Here is a 26,117-nt window from a genome sequence, read left to right as displayed (position 1 = left end):
ATCTGAAACAGAAGGCTCACAAGATCGAGCCCAACCTAGGCAACTGAGGGAGAGCCTGTCTCAAAAGAAAAAAAAAGCTGGGGATTTCACTCAGTGCAAGAGCCCTATACAACAAACCTGTGAAACACTGCCAAAGGAAATGAGTAGGAGCATGATGCCAGGGACTGAACTGTGTCCCCTCAAAATTTTGATGGAGCTCCAAGTGCCCCTGCTGAATGTATGCAGCCACAGGATGCAGAGATAACCATGGTTAAAATAAGGCTGTAAGAGTGAGGTCCCTGTGCAGGTGGCTGGCACCCTCCCAGGAGACCCGAGGCCTGAAGAGAAACGAAAATATTGTGACACCTTGACCACAGAATTCTAGAATATGACAGAGGAAATTTCTGTGGTTTAGGCTACACAATCTGTATCATTTTACTATGGCAATCCAAGTAGACTGATACAACTTAAGAAAACAGAAAGAGAGCCTGTCTTCACAAACTGGATACTAAATATTGTTAAAATGACAAAGCTATCAAGTGATAAGCAGAGTCAATGGAATTCCCATTAAAATTCCAACAGTCTTTTCTGCAGAAACAGGAAAGCTAACCCTTAAACTCTCATTCAGTCACAAAGGGCCCCAAATGGTCAAAGCAATATTGAAAAAGAACCAAGCTGGACCATTCATGCTACTTTCCCATTTCAAGACTTCTATAAAAACTACAGCGATCAAGACAATGCAGACAATGCAGCACAGACACACAGACCAATGAAGCGACTGAACAGAGATAAAATGAGGCATCTATGGCCAAGTGCTTTTTTTTTTTTTTTTTTGTCTTTTTCCTTTTTATTGGTACGAAGGATCGAACTCACGACTGCCTCCTTGCAAGGCAGGCGCTTATGCGGCTGAGCTAAATCCCCAGCCCCGGCCAAGTGCTTTTTAACAAGATCATTCTTTTGAACAATCTCTGACAGACAGAGTGGGAACCGATGGATTTCTACAGATGAAGAACAAAGATGACCCCTTACCTTACACCACGCATAAACTAGAACTCACAATGGATCAGAGACTGAGATAAAACTGTAAGACTCTTATAAGAAAACAGAAGAGTTTAAGACCTTTAAATCGATGATGCATTCTTACATGTGACACTCAAAGCACACGCAGTAAGGAAAGCAGATTTCATAAAAATCAGAAACGTTCACATACTAACATATATCATCAAAAAGTAGACAACTTATGGAAGGACTACGGGTGGGGCAGTGATGCAAATATTCCAGATCTGATGCAGAGGGGAGCTGTGTCACAGTGGGGATGGCCTAAACCCTACTGGACTGTGGACTTTCAAACGGTCAATCTGTCATCGGAATGTCAGCTCCCGGTTAAAAAGAAGCATGTGGCGGTAGTTTTATCTACTGACCCGGTGAATAATCCCGGCAGAGTGAAGGTGCTTGATCCCACACAGCATCTGGTAGAGAAGGTAGGACATTCTTTCGTGGTCTAGTTCCATCTGAATCACTTGGCAGAGGTTGGCATCCATGAGCTCCATGACTATGTAACTTCATGGGTAGAAAGACAGCACAATCTCAGAATAACATACCAACGGCACTCTGTCCCACAATACTGTAATGACCACACTTACACATCTTGAAATTCTTCAAGGGATTTCTGTGGTGTGAAAACATTCAAAAGGCCAATTATCTGTGGTAAAGCAAAAAGACAGAAATTAGAAACAATACTTCATCTGGAAACGGCAAATACATGGTTTAGCACGTCACAAGAGGCTGTAATTGGAGTGTCTCACTGCTCGGCAGCCTGAGCCACAGTACATGCATGACTAGCCAATCAGGTGGCTTTCTACTGATTTTATTAGTAAAAGGCCAATAAAAGTGATTAGATCTGTCTGTACCACCAGTGGCACAAGCCACCCAATGGGACAGTTATGCAGTACTACTGGTAGTTCAAGCTGGGAGGAATGTGTTAAAAATTCACCATCAGTTCAATTCTTCCAATTTTTATTTACCTAATTTATTTATTTATGTCTTTTGAGACAGCAGTTCAGGCTGATCTTGAGCTCACTTTATAGTCCAGGCTGGTCTTGAACTTGCAATGATTCTCCTGCCTCAGCCTCCCGAGTACTGGGATTACAGGCATGTGCCACCATGTCCAGCAAATTTTATGTTTTATTTTACTTTTTTTTTGTACTGGGGATCAAATCACAACCTCCCACTTGCCAGGCAGGCGCTTATGCCACTGAGCATTAAATCCCCAGCCCCAAATTTTATGTTGTAACCTCAAGTAATCATTTTAATATATTAACACTTATGGCCAGGAATTAGGGAAGAGGAAGGAATCATTAGGAGAAGGTATATAAGAGCCTTAGGGCAGTGACTCCATTAAAAATACAAAGGTAGAATACACTGAACCCATAGAATATATCACACTGAGCGAACCGGGGAGGCCGGGGCACAGCTGAGAGGCAGGATGCTTGTGCAGCATGCAGAAGGCCTGGACTGATCCCCAGGACCACGAGGAAACAGTGGGGGAGAGCCGGGGAGAGAGACACACACACACACACACAGAGTGAGACACAGAAAAAGACAGGCATACAGAGTAGTTTCACTGCCATACTTGAGTTTAAAACCTAAAATCTGGGGCCAGGGATTTAGCTCAGTGGCATAAGCACCTGCCTGGCAAGCATGGGGACAGAACCTATGTTATTCACCTAATGCATTGAGTTCTGCTAATCGAAGATACTTCGGTGTCTATCCAATGAATACATTCAGAGAAGTAATATTCAGGGCAGAAGAGTACAACGGACTTGCTTGAGAGGGGAAACGACAGTAAGAAAGCAAGCAGCTGGCTGCTCTAACCTAATTCGAGTCTGCCCACCGGATGAACTGCACATCAGAGACCTGGACAAGTAATAAAACATTCTCTTCTCCCCGACACCTGGGAAATCCTAGAGGAGAAGAGAAAGACGCGATGAGCTCAGTGGCTGCTCAGAGCTGGACAGGTGGGGAAGAAGGGGAATGCCAGCTGGGACAGGAAGGGTCTTCCCGAGCACAGCCTGCAGAGACCGTGCCACACCGCAGGGAGCACACTAAACACCGCTGCACTGAGCACCTCACAGAGGTCAGCTACCTGCACTGCCCTGCACAGCCACTACACTACAAAAGGTCAGAGTAAAGCAGCTGTGCTATTTTTCAAAGGAGAAATAAAGGAAATTGTAACAGAGAGATCAGACAGTCAAGCAAAGTTGAGGGCTGCTTAGTGCGTGGCTATAATTAGTAGGAACCAATTCATTGAGAAGACATTTACACATTCCTTCCGTGGACAAGAACAACAGCAGCAACAGATTACAACAGGAAGACTTCACAAAGAGATTGGTGAAGACTGTCTCTAACAATAGCATCCATATACACTCAATGAAGAATTAGGGAGAAACGGGCAATTCTGATAGACACCCAGTTTTTGTAGTACGTTACAAGGTTCCTATGACTTGATTCAGCCTATGAAGGCATTTGAACAAAACTAGAAAGTGAAGCCAATAAATGAGAACTCAGACAGACAGAAGCACAATCTCCAGGACTCGAGGGCGGCGATGGGAACCTTTGAGAGCTTTTAGTGGCACAGCCCGCCGTGGCACAGGCGCTGCAGGCTCACCACTGCTAGGAAGATAACCAAATTTTTCCTTTGAAATCTTGATGGGAAAGAAAGAAGCCATACTTATTTAAAAAAAAAAACAAATGGGAAGCATGTGACCTGTCAGTAGGCTTTTGAGAAAAAATTATTAGTTAGACAATCTGATCAACTGATGCCGTGATTTCCAAATAAGATTTTAACGTCTGCAGTACAAGATGAGGACAGGCCCAGCTCCGACCAAAGGACTGCACCAGACATGTGGCCCTGTGTGCTAGGGGCCTTAATAAAGTACTTGCAGAGATAAATGACCAAGTTAAACTGAGAAACTCAAAATCATCCTTGAAAGGAGAGGGCAAACCCAGAGATAGTTAGGGCAACCACATATTATCTATGCAGAAGATGAAAACGTATAAAGGCCAAGACACACACTCATCTATCCGTCAGGAGCAGAAAAGCACAGTTAGCATGCCACCATGGCCGCACTGGGCTTTATGTTCACTGGCGGAGCACGCAGGCTGCAGCCTTGGCCGGGTGTCTCCTGCCGGAGGGCAGACGGAGCCAGCTCTCTCCACAGGCACACAGGCCAGGAGGAAGGAGGCAATGTGGCCCAAAGAAAAGCAAGGCAACACTGGCACAAGCTCCACAAGGCCAAGGGACCACGGGAGACCTTGGTGGTGACATCTCCAGCTCCAACCTGAAGAAGGGCGCCACGATTTGCCCACGTTCGTCACCGCCAGTGACTACCCTGACCATCTGCCTTTGGCCTTTTCTACGCATTTCTCTCTATACTTCCAGCACGGAAGATTTGTACTTTTAACTCTCAATGGGTGGTCAATTCTGTTATCTGCCGTTGGAAAGTACTGAGTAGTCAGTGGTTTCCATTAACTCATTTGGAGAAACACACAAGGTGTCTCTAGCCAGATGCTTCCACTTTAGTATTTTATAAAATTGTGCTTTGCACAAACTTCCTCCTAGTTTATTTCCTCTAAGCTAGAACCATCATGAATGTATCCGTATGCACAGTGTAAGTTTAAGAAGTAACACTGTTTATCCCCAAACGAGCCAGACACAGTGGCCTGGCCGTGCCTGCAGCCCCAGCACTCCATTCGCAAGGCTAAGTCCAGCCTGGGCAACGAGCGACTCCAGACTCTGCCTCCAAAAGAAGAGAAACGAGGAAGTGGGGTGAGGACAGGCGATTCTCACTCCACGTCCCGTACCACTGGAGTTCCAGTGTCAAAGTGAAAGGGAACAACTGGCCTTTGTGCTAAGGCTATAGATTTCTGGCAGGCCACCTCCAGGAAGAACAAAAAGCAGACGATGAGACCAGTCCTGAATCGGTGTGCTCCAAAACACCTTCTTAAAACTCTTTGTGGAACCTACATGTCAGGAAATTACACCATCTAAATTACAGAAGCTATTTTTCTTTTGATATTACTTAATAAGGTTAAGGAAAAGTTCACACTATGGAGATGTACGTGTGTGCTTATGCCTTGTAAATAACGTTTCAATCTGGAAGAACAACTTAAAGCCCTTATATTTAAAAAGTCTTTGCTATTCATGTATTCATGAATAAAAGTTGACCTGATACACACAAGAAATATAAACTATTCACTTACATTTTTGTGATTAACACATTTCATAAGAACCAGCTCTCGATAGGCCCGCTTGGCATGAGTCTGATTCTGAAAAGGCCGGCTTAGCTTCTTGATTGCAACATTTCTTTCCAGAATGGCATCATAAGCTGCACTGCAATAAGAAATCAAAAAAGAAAACCGAAAACATAAGCAAAAACCTGTAAAACAAAATTTATGAAGCACTCATGTACAACCTCTGGAACAAAAAAAAAAGTAAATAAACACTCACACAGACTCCTCATGTCCTCCAAAGGCAAACACGCCCAGGTCACTGTCCCACTGTGAGGCGCTACATCTGTCTTCTGTACTCACCACGGCACACTCACACAATGTGGAAAAACTCGCTTAAAACACTAGCGGATCCAGAGACAACAGAGCGCGAGGGCAGACACCTGTTTACTGGGCACTGTGCATCTTTGGGGCCCACCTTGCACACAGAGGGCACGAGCGCACACATGCTTCACATGTGTGTGTCTAGGTCCACTAGACAGCGTAAAGCCTAAAGCAACCCTTCCTCCACCCTACAGCAAAGGCAGGCACACAACGTGTGGCCAGGGATTCTACTCAAAATACCTGCCCAAGAACTCTGTACAAATAGGCTGCTTCCATCCTTTTGGACACAAAATGAATTTAGTACATACAGCAGTACGTCGATGAAATATTATTCTGTAATTAAACAAGAGCAAAGCCCTTAATATTTGCTTTGAAAGAGAACTAAACACATCAAGGTGCGCATAAACATGGATGTAGAGCCGAGGACGTCAGGAGCGGTGTCCTTGCTGGGACGCAGAGCCCTGCACTCACGTGGTGTCCTGCTTTCATGTCTTCCTCACCCCATAACACCCACCGCCACACGGCAGGGCTTTCACCACGACAGGGCACAGCAACGCAAGGCAAAATAAAGTGGCCTGCGTTTAGGTTTCTGAGTGTTATCACTGACACATTACAAAATCATTTGGGCTCACCACTTCCTAATATAGGGCCTGCAATTAAGCGATTTGCACAATCGCCGGACAGTGAGTGGAAAGCTGAGACAGGAGGACTCCGACACCAGGCTGGGCTGCTGTTCACAGGACACCACCCAGCACGCTGGAGGAGACAACTTGTGTGTGTGCGATACTTGAAGAGCCAGTTCCCTGCTGACCGATGTGACTTCCTTACCTAACTAAAAATCGGAATGTGTTTTGTAACTAACTACCTTATATCAAATATAGCATAAAACTACATGGATTAAGAAACTCGATACACTTTATGCATACTGTAACCACAGCATACAAATATATACACTCCAAAACGTACATAAATATGGCACTCCTCTTTTAAAATGCCATATTTACAGGTATGTCCTGTCCAAATTAAAACCAAACAAAACTACACTGGGTCACAGAAAATTATGGGAAATTTTGACTGTCTTCAGAAAACACAAGTTGTATTTTTTCATTGTTAAATTTACTTTTACTAATAGTTTATCTGACAAATCAAAGGACTCTTTCAAACTATATAGTTCAAAGCATCTGAGGAGATTCCACTATTTTATAACCATGGAAACAGGCTTCTAATTATTGACTTCCACATACACATATCAGAAACACCTGGGGACTCAAGGCCTGCTTCCAAGGCCACTGAAGTTTGCATCTATAGCTGAAGTCCAAAGTAATCTTTTTTGCCCCTCAATTCTTCAGTTATCATTATAGTAACATACCAGTGAATTTTACATTTAATATGTCTACTTTCAAATAATCGTTTAGGAGAATTAGTAAGTGAAAATTTGAAGGCATTTATTCCTTAGGACAGATACTGGTTAAGAGGATTTAAGGTCTTTTCCAAAGCAATGTGTTGTTCTTAATTCTGGTATATGGATTTCAAAATGCACTTCTGTGAGAATAAAAGAGCAGAAATATTAACACTTTTTAAATGTGTTTATAAATAGTATAACAATTCTCTTAACTACTCTGCAAATTAAGTAAGAAAACAGGCTCTGAAATATTAATCTATCAAGAATCGCAAAGCTCGTCAATTACAGATGAGGAATCTGAACGCAGAACACTTTCGCAATGCTAGTATTGAGTCCGTAACAGCGTTTTCCTTAATCTGTGGCTGGCTAACTGACCATATGTGACAGCTTAAGACGACAGTCAGAGTGTGCAGTGCACAAAATGACCCCAACTGCTAGACATGCGATACAAATGAAGCCTCTGCTGTTCTCAGAGCTAAGTAAAACCCTCAGTCTGATGTTCATGTATGTTTCGTCTTTTCAATGCATGGATTCACGCATATACTATGGTTTTACACACTTTAAACTACAGATAAATGGTGCAATGACTTGTGTACTTTGTCTTTAAACTCAATTCAACATTTCTTTTTTTTTTTTTTTTTTTTTGTCTTTTTCCTTTTTATCGGTACCGGGGATCGAACTCACGACCGCCTGCTTGCAAGGCAGGTGCTTATGCCGCTGAGCTACATCTCCAGCCCCAATTCAACATTTCTGATACCGTCCCTGGCTGATACAGATAGATAGCTCAGGTCATTTACATGCTGTACAGTACTTTACTGTATGACTACATCATAGTTTTTTATCCTCTGACTGATACACTGTACTCTCTTTCTGAGTTTTGCTACCATACACAATGGTGCAAAACACAGCCCTAAGGGTATCTGTGTGTGTGCAAGGGTAAGAGCTTCTCCAGAGCCTCGTGTAAGTGCTAGATCATACACAGCATCTATATTTTATCTATATTTTAAATAGATTTCAAAACAAATTTGGTTCAAGAAGAGGTAATAAAGATATAATTATGCCTGAGTGTGGTGCAGGATTCCCCCAAACACTAGCTTACTGTGCTAGCTCAGTGATTCTAAATCATTAGTACAACTATCCCAAGGAGTACTCTGCACTTCAGTTTGTAAAGAATTATGCTGATCTATAGAAGCCTGGACGTTCTGTAGCAATTAGCTTGTAAATCAATTTTAAAGATGTAGATGAGTTTTGAAACACATATGGTGAGATATTAGCTGACTTCATTCTCCAGTGTAAAATCAGATTTCTGAAATTCCAGAGTTTCAGTATAATGTGAAAGTGATGATTAAGTGAGGCTTCTTAGTAAATAATTCGTAAGGGATCAGATGCACACACGGAATTAACACGCATGCCAATTATGCCTTCCTACCACAACACGTCTCTAGACAGCACATAATCAAATGTTTAATCCTAGCTTACATTTAAAGACAGCAGTGCCAGGGTATAAAGTTAGGCTTTATGAATAATAATAAAAGACCACTAATTCAATTCCTAAAGAAAACGATTTACCAAGTTACAGCTTTCTTTTTTATAGTTTTAATTTTTTTTGAGACAAGTTATTTACCAAAGTATCTATATAATGAGATGAAAAAAGGCAGCAGTTAATCAATCTTTTCCTAAGAAGTAAAAACTTACCATACTATGCCTTGAGCTCCTGAGCCTATAGGTTTTAAATTCTGGTATCGTTTCAGGACTGTGAACGTAGAATCTCCAATTTCTACACTATAAAAATTGTTGTCACGCTTGCTTCTGCTCATGGTGGCAAGCAATTAATTTAATGGCTTCATCCAAAACTTCACCAAGTGTCTGCAAAATGGAATAAAACGTGATGTTAATTAAATGAACTTAAAATTTGAGTCCTTGTTTTCTATTTAGTAGTGTTAACACAGACTGCTAGGTCATGCTCAAAGAGTGCTTCATTAGAAAACACATTAAGAAAAAAGACCACAGAGCCTTGGTTAGCATATACCACGCCTGTGTACATGACTGACAGTTTCTTTTAAAACAAACTTTACTAGTATGAAGTTTCTCTAAATGTCACTAGTATTAACACACACATAACTTTAAGACTAATAGCACAAATAGAGCAAACAATTGAACAATTATAAACATGTTCTAAAAAATACCTCTGCAGTTTAAAACTTAAAATTGGTCCTGAAGACTCCTGAAACTTTTATTTTTGTGACAAACTGACAAACTTTCACTAAGAAATAATTAGTCTGAGCTAACATTGCCTGGAAGGGCAGGCTAGTGAACTGGTTAACACGCATCACCCCTGCCTAACACATGAGGTGCTTCCCTTGGACACTCTACCCGCTACGCCATCTGAGTGTCACTCACGGCCCGGGTCCAGAACGACTGAAAGCATGAGACACGGGGTAGAAACGTAGGATCAAGAAGTGTGTGTGTGTGTGTGTGTGTGTGTGTGTGTGTGTGTGTGTGTGAGAGACAGAGACAGAGACAGAGAGAGGAAAGAAGTGGAGAGGGAGCGAAAACAGAGGGAAGAGAAAGGGAGAGGGAGAAAGATTAGGTATATCAATATAAGAAACAAACAAACAAAAACCCACAAAAAATGCCATTCTAAAGTTTGGAACGTCAAAGTACCACCATCTGACCACAGTTCTGAAACTAAAGGTCAAGGCAGTCTTTTTCTACCTGTGAATACTGAACATTACAAAACCATCACTCCGTCTTTATGACATGAAAGCGTCTGTTCCAAAAGGCAAAGGCAGGTGTTGGGCCTCGAGGTGGACACTTGTAGTCCCAGCACTCGGGACCGCCTGAGCCCGGAAGACTGGGACCAGTTGGGACAACACAGTAAGATTCCCTCTCAAAACGAACAGAACACACAGAGACAGCTTTAACCTATCACTCCTCCATCCCATCACTATTAGTCAGGTATAAAGAATTGCTGGCTGTATGTGTACTTATAAGACAACGCCAACAACCACAAAAATCCTGTTAGGACTTACAGTGCAAGAATTAACTCACCAAATGTTAGTGCCTACCATGGGCAAGACACTGTGCTGTGTCACAAACTCCGGGGAGGGAGTGAATTCAAGCAGAGTGGAGAAAAGTCACTCAAAGACGGAGACCAAGAGGGACCATGGTGCAGCAGATGACCAGGACCTGGTATGTGGGGATCATCCTGCAGGGGCACAGGGGCAGGAGTGGGACAGGACAACCAGGGAGGCTACAATAATCTAAGTGAAAGGAATGGAATTATGCAGCTCTAATAGGGTTAAAAAACAAACAAAAAAGGTATTAATACAATAGAAACTGTTAAGGAATTAGATTTATATCGTTTAAAGAAAGTTCCAGAAAAATGCCACCAAATTAGTTACTGGGCGGATTAATGCCAGTCAGGAGAGGATGAAAAGACAAGCTTTACAAACCGCCAAAACGGGGGCAAGGTGGGCAGAGTAAAGGGAGGTCCGAGGCTGCTCAACATTAACTACACTCACAACGTGATCACAGAGGAGTCCGGCCCTGCTCACCAGTCTCCACCTAGCCTGGATCCCCCTTGCCGAGAGAACTAAGAAGAGGAAAGAGCAAGGCAGGCGGTGTTGGGGCCAGGGCTCTCATTCAACACTGGATGCACGCCCTCAGGGAGGCAGGGAGGGCTCTGGGGCTCTGCCAGTCCTACTGCTCTCCGCTCTCCGGCAGCTCACAGAGCTGATGCTGCCCGCGCCCCCCCCCCCCAAGGTAAACAGGGCCTCTGCTCCAGCTGTCCAGCTGCCTGCTGGAGGTCAGGGCTCCCCTGGGGTGCTGCACCGGAGCTGAGCTGACTGCAACTACGCAGGTACCAGACCTTGCTGGATGTCTCACAAAAAGTGGGCCAAGCCCAGGACAGTGCCCTCGGATTGGTGTCTCTCGCTGCTACAAGAGTAACGGCGACGAGGCCTCTCCGTATTCTCCACAAGGACGGCCCAGCAGGATGATGACTCCGCAGTCCTCACGAAGTGCCCACCACAGCCTTGGCGGGAGCACCCAGAGCACAGCTCTCCGCGGCTCAGCAGGGAGCGCAGCCAGGCCCTGAGGCAGAAAACCAGGGACAGGAGAGCAGGAGGCGGGACTCTCCCTTCTACTCAGTGGTGCGTGCTGAGGGCCAGCTGAGGAGGTACCAGCAGACAACGAGTAACACTACTAAACTGGCATCGGAACACACTCAGTGTCTGTCCTAGGCCTGCATGGCTGGTGCGGAACTCATGCTGGCTTAGGGACAGACTGATCTTTGAGCCATCGGCCAGGGCGCAGGCCAGTAAACAGCCTGTGGCATTCTGGTGCCTCAAGGCAAGAGCACAGGGAGCTGAGGACGCTGACCCCTGCAAATCCTGTCTAGCTCAGTAATCCAGCTAGTAGACAATCAGGTTAGCAGTTAACCATGATCTGTTCCCGGGTGATTTCATCGCCCCTCACTTCCTGAACCCGACTGTTTCCTGCAGCCCAGCAGCAAGCACGTCCCCTAATCAAGCCCTACTCCTGAGAAAAGCCAAATCCACCTGCCTTATGGTCTCAGCCTGCTGTTGGGCTTTGACCGTCTGGTGCTCCCCGTAACTAAAATACATGTTTTGTCCGTGCTTTATTCTGTCTTGGTACCTCTGAGCAGGTGACCTGTGGTCCTAGGCCTGGACCAACAGTGCAGTGCACACTGCGTATACCGGGCTCAAGCCCTGTGAGCACAGCAAAATCCACATCTAAGTCCTCAGCGTCTGCAGCTAAGGCAGAAAGAGACCTTAAGCTCATGACTCCCAGCCTGACTGTAACACGGGCCCAGCAGGCTGGGCTGGTCTGGACTCTGGAACAAACGGAATCCCCTGACAGCAAGGTATTTAAAGCAACATCTGAGCACAGACCAGGAGTTAACCAGGCAGGAGAGGGAGCTCTCTAGGCAGAAAAATGACACATGCGAAGGCTCTAAAACATGCATCGGCATGAACTTCACAGTCTGCTGAGTCACAATAAAGGTACACATCTGGTAACCGCACCAAAACCCAAATCACCATACAGAACATTTTCAGCAGCAAAAACGTTCTCTGCAGATAAATCTCTGCCCCACCTGCACTGGTAGTTGTTTCTTTTCTAGATCTACACGTTAGGGAAATCAGACACCGTTTAACTTTTGTTTAGCTTCTATGCTGTATCCTAACAGCTTGAGAGTTACGGAGTCTGCACTCCGTTTTAATACTAAGCAGTGTTCTAGGCTGTGATGTACTAGTTAGACATGTGTCTGGTTTCCAGCTTAGGTCACTGAGATCGATGGGTAAATACTTAGCAGAGAGACTGCTCAATCCTGTGGTTGTAAGGAAGTGCTAGGCTGTCTTCCAAAGTGCTGTTATGGTTTCTCATTCGCACCAGCAATGTATGAGTCGTAGCTGTCCACTTTCCAGTGGCTGTCCCTTAACTTTACAGTATATAGTGGCATTTTACTGTGTTTTACATTTGCTTTTCCTAGGAAGTAACAGAGCTGGGCATCTGTCTATGGGCTTAGATGTCACTCACGTATCTTCTGTTTGTTGTTGCTGAAGTAGTTATTCAATTTGTTTGCCTACTATAAACAAAGTTTTTCCATATTACTAAGTTACAATAATTCTTAATATATTCTAGATATACATTCTTTAACAAATATTTTACAAGGATTTTCTCCCATTTGTGGCTAGCATTCTATTTTTTTAAATGGTGCTTTTTGTAAGTTTTTGTTTTGAAATAATTTCAGACCTTCACACAAGTTGCAAAAACTAGTAGAGTTCCTGGGTACCCTTTCACCCACAGACAGCATCTGACATTTCATATAGGTTGATCATTCTGAGTAAATTCAAAATCTAAAATCAAAGCGTTATAAGCTAATTTAGTTTTTCAATTATAGTTTCTCAACCTGTACAATAATTTTGTATTATTTTATATAAAATATATTTTATTATAATATTATCCTTATAACTTTTGTATAATAATAACAATCAACACAGTACTTATTTCTCTCTACTTGGATTTGAGTTTTCTCAGCAATGTCTATGTTTCTGCCATACATATCATGTTCGTCTTCTCCGTGGGTACTTTTATTTTAGATGCTAAAATGAACATTTTAATTTAAAATTTCCAATTGTCCTTACTAGTACATACATACAATTAAATTTTCAACCATGATGTTATAGTACTAAGCTTAGTTATGCATCTTAGTTGATTTTTGCTGTTTTAGTGAGTTCTGTGAGCTTCTTCTATGCACACAGCAGTGTTATTTCTTTACTTCTAATTTGGGCACCTCTGAATTCCTTGACTGGCCCCACACCCCAGATATAATTTCTAAGCAACGGCAAACTGCAGTGCTAAGAGCAGAGCGTCATTCTCTTGTCATTCTCTTGTGCCTGACCGTAGGAAAAAAGCTGACAGGCTTCATTTTTAAGCACGACATACCACACTGCATTTCATCATATCTGAGTTCACTGAGAATTGCTTTTAATTATTCATGGGCATTGACATCTGTCAAATGATATTTTTTCTCAATGTACTGAGCTATTCGTATAGTTTTTCATTCTTGGCTGGGTCATATGATGGCATCAACTGATTTTCAATGACTGCATTCCTGGAATGAATCCGTAACTAGGAGGAAAAATAGTACCTTCTTATATGCTGACTTCAGCAGGGTGCAATTCTGGTTAAGGCTTTTCTACCTACTCTTCTGCGGGACACCCGCCTCCTAAAGTAACCTGGACAGTGTCCCCTCTGCTTTTCTTTTCTGAATAAAATAGTACACAACTGCTGTGATTTCGCCCTTAAAGTCTCACAGAATAGCTCAGTGAAGCATCGAGGAAAGTTTTTGAGGTAAGGATTTATTACAAAGTTGAACTCTTCCACAGACATAGAGTTCACCGTTCAGGTTACGTTTTCTTCCGAGGTAAACTCTGGCAATTGTGTTTTTCAAGGTCCCGCTCCATCTACGCTGTCCAGTTCATGCCAGATAAATTCTGTGGTCATATCTCTTTCATGTCCATTGCTACTGCATCTCTCCCCTCCCCACTACGCTGGGCTGTTACCACTATTATTGATCTTTTAAAGCAACACTTTCATTTCATTTTTCTATTTTCTTAGTTTCCCTTCTTTCTTCTTTTTGCTTCTTTTGTGTCTTTTATTCTGTTTCTTAAAATGCAAATCTCAGAGTACTGCTTTGGGAGCTGCTTTTATAATCTAAAACCTGCCATTACAAGTTACCCTTGCAGAACCACTTCATCTTTATCCTACAACTTTAAAGACACCATCATTTCCACATTTAGTAACAAACACACAAGTGCGTACAGAGAGCTTGCCTTCCGCGGACCCTGTTGGACACTATTCATCTTACCCGCTCTCCTCGGGCTGTCTACCTGTTTGTGCTCAGAGGTAGTCCAGGCTTTGCTTCATCTTGGCTAGAAGGGTAAAGGCCGTACTTCTGTTTTCTCTCCCGCTACCGTGTGTTAAAACAGGCACTACCTTATAGATGCCTGTGCTTGCACGGTTTGTAAAGGGCAGAGCAAGGGTTTGAGTCCTTTGAAGACACCAAGGCCTCATATAATAAGTCCGGAGGCAAAGAGGTAGGGGGAGCAGAACACGTGTTTGAGACACGCGAGACGTTCACTGGCAACACGGCGCTGGTGACCACACACAGAAAGGAGCCTCAGGGATCCAAGAGAAGCCACTTGGGATTTGTCATTTGTGAAGTAATGAGGGAGAATTAAACCCCCTGAGACTGGAGTGCTAAGACAAAAATATCTAAGACTTAGCTCTGTGAACAGTCACAGTTGATGAACAATTAGAGAACCATCAGAAGTAAGAGACAAACTGGTATAGCTACGTATTTAGAGAAGTCTAGCAATTCAACAAAACAAGCCAATGGAACAATCCCCAAAGCAAGGGCGGTGGGGATTCTGCAGTGGCGAGATTTACAGAGCGCTTCCGGCACCCTGCCAGGAATATGCGCAAGGAGGAAATAGTGCAGTGTCCCTACTCAGGAAGGCTGCTTCAGACTTAGAAGAAAGACCAGTTACAGAACTTAGATGCAACTCATTAAAGCGTACATGAAATGAAAGGCATTACCATCCCATTTAGCAAACCAGTAAACTGAGGCCGAGGGGTTATTAATACAAGACTAAATGCCATCAGACTGAAGATTCGCCTCTGGCTTTCAGCGTCCTCCTCTTGGTACTTCTATGGCAGGGACACTGCACTCAAGCCAATGTGGCTAAATTATCACCCTCCAAAACTCTCTTGCAGCCAATGGATGCATTTCCTTTTCTGAAATGTTTTTAAACAATCTGTCCAGGTTTTAATTTTCATAAAGCCTTTTTCATTCAAACTAGTTGGAACTTCAATTCCCATTTAAAATTACCTTGCTGAATCTGTACTTTTGCAGTTAGGCTGATTCTACACCAGGCTACCGTTTTGTGGGGGCAAGGGCTGTATTTCTGATGTCCTGAGATCGCTAAAACACTGGCTCTTGTAGGTTTCTATGACTCGGGACTGAGCACTGTGATGTCCACACAGGGAACAAGTCTCACGGTCCATCTGCCAGCCCACAGACACTGGAAAACAATTGTGGCAATGCAGCAAGGTTTGGAAATCAAGACAACTTTAACCATCAAGTAATCCTGGCAAAAAGCCACCGGGGTGAACTCAGCCTGTCTACCTTTAGGGGTCACAGTTCTCGGTCCACCAACTAACCTTCTCTGTGGCAGGTATGCAACCACAGACCACACTCATCAGTGAAATAAACCAGACGTGCATAAACATACTGTCTCCCTAGTGTAAGAAACTGAGAGAGTAAGTAAGACCCAAAATCTACAGTACCCCTCATGAAAGGGAAAGAAGCTGTTCAAGAGGGAAGAGCAACGAAGAAAGGAGAAAACAAGGGAATGTACACACATATGTGTAATAGCTAAGACAATACATTAATTAATTTAGTTCATTTGAGAGAATGGTTTGTGCTTACATTGTTTGATCATTTTTTTATCACTGTATCTTGTACTATGAGCACCTGCTCTGAAGATAACAATACGCTAATTTGCTAATTTCCTATTATCTTGGTATGAAATTCTGTACCACTTTTAGTGGGTTTTTTCCTCTTTAAAATACAAAATAATCTATCAACTTGCTTGGACACAGTGTGCCCAGATATGTGCTAAAACATCATTGTGAGTGTTTCTCTAAGGGTGCTTCTGGCTGACTTTAACATTTAAACCGATAGAGGAGTCCGTCATGTGGATGGGTCTCATCCACGTAGGTGAAGCCTGCACACAACAGAAAGGCGGATTCTCCTGAGAGGAAGAGAGAACTCCCGTGGCTTTGAGCTGGGACATCCACCGGTCTTTCTTTCTCTGTCTTGGGGCTTTTCCTGGTCTCAAGCCTGCTGGCTTTGGTCTGCAGCTGTACTGCTGAGTCTCCTGGTTCCTGGGCCTTTGGACTCAGAAACTGGAACCGTACCATCAGCAACCCCAGGTCCCAGCTTGCAAACACAGGCCTGGGGGCTGCCGGGCTCCAGAACCGCACGGCACTGCCTTACAACCAATCTCTAGGCTCCTCCCCACCTAGAAGGGTACCTTTAGTCCCTCTCCTGGCCCATCCTGCTTCAGCTTTCTCCACAGCACTTCTGCCTACTGACTTTTCTGCCTCCCAGGGCCACCCTCTCTGCACCCTTTCCAAAATGGAAGTTCTAGCCCACGGCCCACGGCCCACGGCCCACGAGCCGTCTCCGCTCCCGACATGCGCTTTTCTTCTCTCCCCAAGACTGGTCTGGATGGGGCGGGGGCAGCACCAATCTCAGGCCGTGCGGCCCACTCCTGCGTGGCAAAGCACGACGCCCAGCCAGCTCGTGGGCTCCAGCGGGGCTGCCCGAGCACTGCGCAGCCACTGCTGTCTGAGAAAGCAGAATCGGACTCCCACTCTCCACGGAACCAGAGACCCAAACTAAGAACATTGGGTCCTAGTTCCGCTCCTGCCTAGCGCAGATGATTTTTACACCGTTTTGACTTCTTTATATATTCTCGATAGGAATCCTTTATCTGAGGCACACTGGCAAACATTTTTCTCCTTTTGTGTGTTGTTTCTTTACTCTGCTGGTGGTTTCTCTTGCTGTGTAAAAGCTTTTCAGTAGGATGAGATCCCAGGTGCTGATTCTTTGTGACAGTTTCTGTACGGTGGGGGTCTCTGCCTACATCAATGTCTTCAGGAGTTTTCTCTACTCTATCTTCCAGCTGATTTAAGTTTCTGTTTTAATATTTACATCTTTGATCCATTATGATTTTAGTTTAACGAATGGTGAAACATGTAGGTCCAACTTTAATCTTCAGCATGCACAGAGCCAGTTTTTCCAGCACTGTTTATTAAAGAGGCTATCTTTCTTCCAGTAAATGTGTTTAGCACTCTGCCAAAAGCAGCCACCTTCTCTCGGGTGTCTGGAGTTGTTTCTGCATCTTATACTCTATCCACTGACCTCAGGGTCTGTGGTACTGGGAATGAACTCGAGGTCTTGTGCATGCTAGCTAGGCAAGCACCCTACCACTGAGCTACATCTCCAGCCCTACACACAGTTTTTATCAAAGTAGCCTTATAGTATAATTTCAAGTTAGAGACTGTTGATGCTCCCTGTCTTGTCTTTGCTGTTCTAGGTTTCTTTCGGTTCCAGATGAATTTGTGATTGCTTTCTCTAATCCAGTGATACACTATTGGAATTGGAATTAGGATTGCATTGAACCTGTGTAACAGTTTTGGAAATACGGCCATTTTCACTAGATTGGTTCTTCCGACCCAAGAGCAAAGGAAGTCACTGCACTTTCTAAAATCCTCTTCATTCTCCTTTTTCAGAGTGCTGTAGTTTTCAATGTAGAGGTCTTTTATATCCTTCATTAGACTGATCCCCAGGTATTTCATTTTTTGGATGCTACTGTGAAAGGTGCTGTTTCCTTGATTTCTCTCTTACTGAGTTTGTTATTCATGTACAGGAAGGATATGAAGTGCTGACTTTGCATCCAGCTATGCTACCAAACTTGCTTACTAAATCTAGCGGGTTTTTTTTTTAAAGTCGGTACTGGGGAACAAACTCAGGACCACCTGCTTGCAAGGTAGGTGCTTATGCCGCTGAGCTAAATTCCCAGCCCCATGCTAGCAGTTTTTTAAGTGGAGTTTTTGGCATCTTCTATGTAGAGTATCATGTCATCTGCAAATAACAATAGTTTAACTTCTTTCTTGACTAGCATTATTCCTTTTCTTTCTTTCTCTTGTCTTACTGCTCTGGCTAAAGTTCCCAGGACTATGCTGCCTAAGAGTGGAGACAATGGACATCCTTGTCTTGTTCCTGATTTGAGAGATAGTTTTCAGCTTTTGTCCATTTAGTATAAAGTTGGCTGTTGGTCTGTCATCGATGGCTTTTATCAGATTGAGATAAAGACCATCTATTCCAATTTTCTGTAGGGCTTTTATCATGAGTGGGTGCTAGACTTTGTCAAAAGCTTTTTCTGCATCTACTGAGGTGATCATTTGATTTTTGTCCTTGGCTCTGTTAATATTATTGCTGTATATGCATGTTAACAATCCCTGCATCCCTGGATGAATCCCCTTGATCATGGTATATAATCTTGAATTGAGGCCATTAATATTGATGGATGTAACTGATATGCACTGTATCCCTGTCCTATTTTCTGTGGTAGGCTCTCCTCCCTTCTTCCTCTATGTTTAACTATTTGCCTTGGGGGAGTCCTTCTGTTGGGGTTCATGGAATGGCGTATTATTTTTAAAAGAAAATTGTTTTATAATAGCATCACAAAGATAATACACAGAACACACAGATGATGGTAAGAGCGTGAGGTATCTTTAAAAGAAAGAGGAAGTGCCAGAAGGGCAGTCCTGTACAGCCCTCTAGAAAGAGGGCTGATCAGTGAGTCCTCCGTGAATTCCCTCCACCTTTCCCCTTTTGGGAATCTTTACAGTGACTCCCACTGCACCGGACACTGAGAGGGGCAGATCACCGCCTTCTCTCCCACTCCAGCTCCAAACACTGCTCCCCTGCTTCGCTGGAGTGTGAGGCAGATCTTCTCAAAAGCAACGCCACTAAAGGACCACACACTCAGACGGCTGGAGGAGCCTGGGGTTGGTTCTGTGTCTTCTGTTCTATTCTTGCAGTCAATGAATCTTTGGGGCAAGTACTACGTTATTCTATGCCCATGCTTTTGAAATATAGTATATCGTGATGCCTCTGGTTTTGCTCAGGATTGCTTTGGTTAGTTTATTTTCTGGTTTAATGTGAATTTCAGGAGTTTTTCTAGTTCTGTGAAAAATGCTCACAGTATTTTAATAGGGATTGCAATGAATCAATCTCTTTTGGTAATATGGCTACTTTAACAGTATTAATTCTGCTAATCCAAGAAAGAGAGATGGCTCCTCCCGCCCCTGGAAGTAAACTCAGGGCCTTTACGCTGATCTAATCGCTAAACCTTAAAAAAGTAGTTAAAAGAGACAGTGAGTCCTTAAGTCACCAGGCTGGCCTTGAACTTGCGATCTTCCTGCCTCAGTCTCCCACAGTACTGGTATTACAGACATGTACCATCACACCTGGTTTATCATTTCTACATTCCTTTTTTTTTTCTTTAGAGCTCTATAATTTTTGTTAGAGGTCTTTCACCTCTTGAGTTAAGACTGACTGCTAGGTATTTGTTTTTGTTTTTCTTAAAGTTGTTATGCATGGATTTTTTTCTGATGTCTTTTTTGGGTTCATCATTGATGTACATGTACACTACTGGTTTTTGTGTGTTGATTTTGTACCCCTGATGAACTTATCAGACTTCTGGCAGTTTTTTGGGGGGTGCAGAGGTGTCCTTCTATATAAAGAATCATCTGCAAATACGAGCAATCTGACTTCCTCTTTCCCTACATCCCTTTCTTCCTTTCTCTCACTAAGTTCAAGACACGCCTACCCTTCCTGCCTCTTCCTCAGCCTTAACTGCAACTCCCCTCCCCATCTGCGGGCAGAGAATTCCAATGGGTCCCTTGCGCATCGTCAACGCCCCCCTAAGCACCAGCCCTGGTCAGAGGTTATATATGTCCATTCCCCACATTCCAGTCAAAGGAGACAGCCCAGCCGCCTGGGTCGTGTGCTCCTTTCCACGTCCTCAACTCCATAAGCTTGTTCATTTTGTACTTTTGCTTCTCTATTGCACCAAAATAATCGACCAAACTCCATCATTTAGGGGCACTGCTCTATTTAAGCTAGAACCACACTAACTGTAAGCTGCTCACACTATGAGAGACACGGGATAGAGAACAACAGTATGTTCCTCTCTGTAAGGGCGGGTGCTGTCTGGGAGGGGAGAATTAGCTGGACTTTTTTAAACTGTCATTTTGTCTACAAGACACGTACATGTGAAAGTTTAAAAGTTAAAAATCACATAAAATGAAAGGTCACTACCATAAACATTAAAATAACAAAGCTTTCAGGAAGAGGCCAGAATCTTAAAAGCATTAATTTATTTAAGATCTTTCTAGGTCTGTTCTCTAAATTTGAGGTTTTTCCTTCTCCTCCATTTTCTGTATTACTATCTTACAAGAAAAAGACTCGAGTCCCACTCCCATAGAGCCTGTAGAAAGCACAGTGTAAGTCTCCTAAGTGTCCACAGAGTTAGCACATTTCTTTCCTTGGTTTTGAGACAGGGTCTTGCTATGTAGTTCAGGCAGGCCTTGAACTCACTACGTCAGCCAGGCTGCTTTCAAACTCACAATGACCCTCGATCCTTGGGCCTCAGCCTCCTGAGTCCTGGGATCACAGGTGTGAGCCACCATGCCCAGCTTGCGTATTTCTTTCACTGCCCCCCAAAACTGAAAGTATTACAGCCAACAGATAACCCTGGTGCTCTGGTTCTCACAGGTTCTTCCTGCGAAGCTCTGGACCATGTCTAGCTTGCTTTATCTTGTAGGGAGACCCGGGCCCCTATTGCAAAGGGAGGAAAACGCTCGGTTTGTACTCTGCAGTGCAGTTTTACGAGACCTACTTGTACAATGCCGTGAACTCCTAACTGCCCTGAGCTGACCAGCTTTATTACATTCCACCCAAAACGATGCTCAGGCTGTGTCCCTCACGGTTCTGTTTGAGGGGGATGCCTTTAGCTAAACATTCAGTGCTGGCCACATGAAATCACTGAGACTCAGAACTCATTTCCAAGACTTTTTCCAGACATTTCCAGTATTTGTATAACAATCCCGGAACTCTGTAGTGGCATTTTCAGCGGGAAAGTTTTTGGCTTTTTCAAAAACAGTAACGCAGACTTTTAGTAATACAGTATCATAACATGGGTAGGTAGCACCATAACAATTTATCTAAAAGTTTAAAATTACTTAGCAATCAAAATGCAAAAATCTCAAAATACTAGGAAGCTGACTCTAGGGTACTCTACTGTATCTAGATTAATATTAGTTGTTAAAAAGCAACATCAAATTCTCTCAATGAGTAACTGTGAGAACATACCTGAGGTCTTCAAAAGGTATTTTAATTATACATTTAACAAAAATTCATATTTATAAAGTTTTTATAAAAGTTGTTCAAGTTTTTACATCAAAAAAGAATGCTTAGCTTTAAAGGAACTTTTGTACTATATACAAAGTTGGGTTAAATCTTTACCCTATCCAAAAAATACTCAAAAACAACAACAACAAAAATCTGGTTACACAGAGTAACTTATTTCTGGAGTTAGACTGAAATGCCCAATACTTCCTAAAAGTAACTGTTGCCAAGTACGTTCTCAAGTCTCATAAAATATTGATCACATTCAACCATCACCAGAGAGACTTCTTAAAATCACCTATCAACAGTAAATAAGAAATGTCCCAGACGCATCTTATTTAATTTTATTCATATGTTAATTCCACATATAATTACCACTAGTTTATCTTGCCAGCAATATAATCATGATCAGAATTTCAAAAAGTGCTACATAGGTGTTAGAAGAAAATGATTCCATGAGAAATAACTTTCTATAATTAAGTGTGCCTGCTCCTAGCAGGGGAAAAAATAATCACTAAATTTCCGAGTAAATTATACCATGTTTCAGAATCTGAAAGCTCAGCAAGAAGGGGAGACAAACAGCACTTCCAGGTGACTGTGATAACCAGGTGTGACAAATCTAAGTTGAAGACTTGCAAGATTAGTACCAAATGCAATTTTCAAGCTATAAACCTATTATCAATCTCTCAGAAACGGCTTCAATTTTATGCTCTATCTCATTTTTAGGCTGCCCTCCATAGGGTAAGGCCTATAGCTTTGGCCATCACAATCTTCTGATTTTTTAACCAGTAACAAAGGCTAGAAATTTCAAAACACTGTTTTTGTTTTTGTTTTTAAAGGCAAGGTCATGCTATGTGGCTCAGGCTGGCCACAAACTCATGATGACCCTCCTGCCTCAGATGCCTCAGTGCTGGGAGTACAGGTGTGTGCCACCACACCCAGCAAACAATAAAAAAAAATGTCATTTCTGAGTGGGCCTCCCACACCCGGCCCACCATGTCGTTCTGCAGTGTCAAGCTTTATCGCCACAGGTCTGCTCTCTTCTTGGTCACCACCCTAATCCAGGCTGACACATCATCACCTGGCTTGCCATCGTTTCCTGAAGGGGTTTCCTGCCTCTAATCCTCCTGGTCCCAACTCTTCATCCTGCAGCTAGAATGATCTTCCACAACTTGTTCACTCTAAGAAATCCGCCAGCCCGTGACTCAGTCACTCGCCTCACTGGAAGAGAGGTGGACTCGGAAGCAGTTAGGTTTCTGCTGCGTCCCCTCCTTCAGCCGCAGCTCACTAGATCGAGGGTTGACAACTTACTTAAGAAGCCAGTCTCTTTAGGAGATCTGGAAGACCAGTGAAACCCAAAGCCTGTGGTTGGTTTGTCATCAGAGAAGCAGCAAACCCAGCACACAAGAACAAGGAGGCAGACACCGCAGAGAAAAGCCAAGACACACTGACACGAGGTACAGGAGCGCACGGGAGCACCTGGAGTCCCTGACAGCCACAGCTAATCCCCTGGGTCTGGCCCAGCCGCACCTCGCACCTCCTGGCACTGCGCTCCCAGCTTCCCCATCACCCTCGTGCTTTTGCTTGCTTGCTCACCCTTCTAAGATTACATCTGGCTCTGAATCTCCCTTGCTTAAAATTCTATCATGGTTCCCTCTGCCCAAGCCTGTATCAGAAATTCCAGGGCTTTGGATATTGTCCCTGGCCTTCCCTTCCAGCAGACCCTCCCGCCTCGTCGGATTCTGTGGATTCCAGCCGCAGCGAAGGGCTCCCAGCTCCCAGCGTGCCCCAGTCTGTCTCTCCGCCTAGCCGGCACCGCTGGGTCTGGCTCTGCTGGTTCCACCCGCACTCCCCTCACCTGCACCAGCAACTTCGTCATCGGGAGGCTTGGGGGGGGCGGCAGCGCCCCCACTTCCAGGCTCACCCGACTCTCCCAGGACTCCCATTCTCTGGTCATCCTACACTAGAAGCACTGCCAGGACAAAGAGCACAGGCTCTCTTCAAAGCTCAGATCCCAGAGACAACATTTCAGTAAACTAGTGTGCATTTTACTTGGCTGTACTGGCAAATTTCCAGTTCTATTTGCGCAGATACTCCCTATTTCAAATTCATTTCTTCTCTGAACTACTTCATAGATTTCTTAATGATTTTTTTTTTGATCTTTTTCTCACGACCACACACTTGCAAGGCAGGTGCTTACGCCGCTGGGCTAAATCCCAGCCCCTTCTTAACGATTCTTTCCTCTGCTCAAAACCTGACTCTAACAAAACCCACCCAACTATCTTTTAAAACCTCTTGAACACACCCAGCTTTCCTTTCTTCACGCTTCTTTCTGTCCTCCTCACAGGACATGTCCTTCTCTCCCATGTCTGAATGTTCCAATTACTGTCACCCAAGGTTAGAACGTGATGCTTTTCAGTGGATTTCACTCACACTCCTCACGACACTCAGGTGCCTTTCGGACTGCACTAAACATCACCTACTGATCTACCTACATTCTTTCGTCAGCCAAGAAGGACCAAGTTTCTCAGCTGTACAAAGTCATTCAACATAAATGGAGCAATAAAGTTATTAAGGTTCACAATATTTTTCATAGTCACGGACATTTATACATAATAAAACTCTATTTGTACAGACTTCCCATAGTTAGAATGCTTTCATTTCCAACAGTCAGCGCTAAGTTGCTAACACCCTTGAAAAACAATTCACTTGAAACCTCTATTTGCTGTCTTAATTTTAAGGGTACACAGACAACCTTGTTATCTCCAACAATACCATCAATAAGTTTTGTCAGCTTGATGCTTCAGATAGTTCTTGCTCTAATATGTTAAGCATTCAGTTAAATTTTGGAAAACTACAGTCAAATAACATCTGATGATTACATAGCAGGAAGCACTGAAGAAAGGAAGGATTTTATTCTTTTCTGCTAATCAATTACCATAAAGGTTTTCAAATATTCAAATTGTCTTAGAATAGTCCTTTGTTAGTATTTAGGGTAAAAACTTACTTTTCAATCCTATATGGCAGTTTCCGAACTGAGTCCCAAACCACCGATAGATCATGAAGTCAACTTAGTAGATTCAAATTTCTTAAAAAATCAAACAGAAAAGGGACTATCAGAAAGTGCGGATCATGGGATAAGGATATCTGTCAAATTTATGTTTATACACAAACAATGCATACTGCAATAAAAGTTGACTCTCTCCCCCACAGAGCACAGTAAAAAAACAAAACAATGTATTTATAAGACAAAGGAACCTAAAATATATGTAATATATACACAAATACTCATTTTCTGTAAACCTGCCTAATTTTCAACTAACAAATGTTATAGCAGGTTAAATATTTAAATATACACAGGGATTCTCTTATTACATAGACATTTTTGGTTACTTCTAATTTTAAAAAAGGGGGGAAACCCTGCATAATTCTAGACTTTCATTTGCCTTCAATTTCTTGTGAACTCTATGCATCAAAAAACATTTGGCAATCTATGAGCATATTTCCTGGCTGATCCACAGATTATATATTGAAATGTCATTACTAAATAAGGAAGTGGCTAACTAATGTAATTATTACACTTTAGATGAAATTGATTAGGCAAAGCTAATCATAATCCATCCATGGCATAATTACAACTTATTAAACATGTTTATCCATTAATGACTGAAAGTTAGTTCCCTTCTTATAGCTCAAATGTCATCTAGGTCACCTAATTATCAATGCATACATGGCCAGGACCAGTGCCCAAAAGTCTTTATTGCCAAATGAGTCCTTATAGATGACATCATCTTGGTTATCAAGAACTGTCAAAACTTTTGGGATTTCCATACAAAACGACACTGTAAAAATATGCTAACACTATCAACAACTGATAAAACATAAAAAGAAATAAAATGTTAGTTACCTTGTCCCTGCACAGGATGACTGTAAGGTAGCACGGGGATATGAAGTTATAGGAGGATGACATCTTAAATGTGGTGACACATAAGGACAACAATCCTTCAGTTGCCAGCTATGATAAAACCATCAACTTTGAAGCATATGTACCTAATATTCTCAGACAGTGAAAAAGGACAAAGACCGCAAAAGTAGGAAAAGATGCCACAGCCTCGGAGAAATGAAGACACCCCCTCTTGCTCACATTTTTAAAAATTGTCTTACTTTATCTTACACCTGCTTAAGCAAAGTGGGTAAAATATTTCCTGAGTTAGAGCTTAGCTACAAGGACCTTTATATAAAGAAATCATGGAAATTTTAAGAAGACACACAAATTGTTATCTAGGTACAGTACTGTTAGAAGCTTGTCTGTTTTTTCACCTTAATAACTTATCATCTTCCTTAAATCATATACTGGGCTCTGCCCAGTGGGAGGCAGTCTGCACACAGGTTCCTGGCAACTCACTGTAAGGCCACAGTTGTCCGAGACAAAAATAAGGTCACCTAAGCATCCTAACACACGGTCTTTACCTTTGACACGAGGAACAGATACACCACCAAAAACCCTGAGGTTTGCCACCAGTCCATGGAAAGCCCCAGACAGCGGGC

At 43.1% G+C, this 26,117-nt stretch overlaps 1 protein-coding gene across 8 annotated transcripts in view; it reads right to left on the bottom strand.

The window, feature by feature from the left end:
- Mapk8 (mitogen-activated protein kinase 8) overlaps positions 1 to 26,117 on the bottom strand; it is an 85,960-nt gene that overhangs the window by 20,253 nt on the left and 39,590 nt on the right. For 5 of the 8 annotated variants that reach the window (XM_063233759.1, XM_063233760.1, XM_063233755.1 and 2 more), the window contains 4 exons: positions 8,690 to 8,860; positions 5,242 to 5,371; positions 1,623 to 1,681; positions 1,401 to 1,539 (listed from right to left, as the gene is read on the bottom strand). In XM_063233759.1, the coding sequence (XP_063089829.1) occupies positions 1,401 to 1,539; positions 1,623 to 1,681; positions 5,242 to 5,371; positions 8,690 to 8,811 (450 nt within the window). In that variant the 5' untranslated portion in view covers positions 8,812 to 8,860. Of the gene's footprint in view, positions 1 to 1,400; positions 1,540 to 1,622; positions 1,682 to 5,241; positions 5,372 to 8,689; positions 8,861 to 24,576; positions 24,658 to 26,117 lie in introns of all 8 variants that reach the window. The other 3 variants (XM_063233756.1, XM_063233757.1, XM_063233758.1) reach the window with 1 other exon arrangement.

Source organism: Cavia porcellus, unplaced genomic scaffold (assembly GCF_034190915.1).
Source record: "Cavia porcellus strain 051 isolate PalLab524CR breed Dunkin Hartley unplaced genomic scaffold, mCavPor4.1 scaffold_23, whole genome shotgun sequence".
Classification (NCBI taxonomy): Eukaryota; Metazoa; Chordata; class Mammalia; order Rodentia; family Caviidae; genus Cavia; species Cavia porcellus.
The sequence above is the reverse complement of the archived record's forward strand: the minus strand, read 5'-3'. Positions and strand labels throughout refer to the sequence as shown.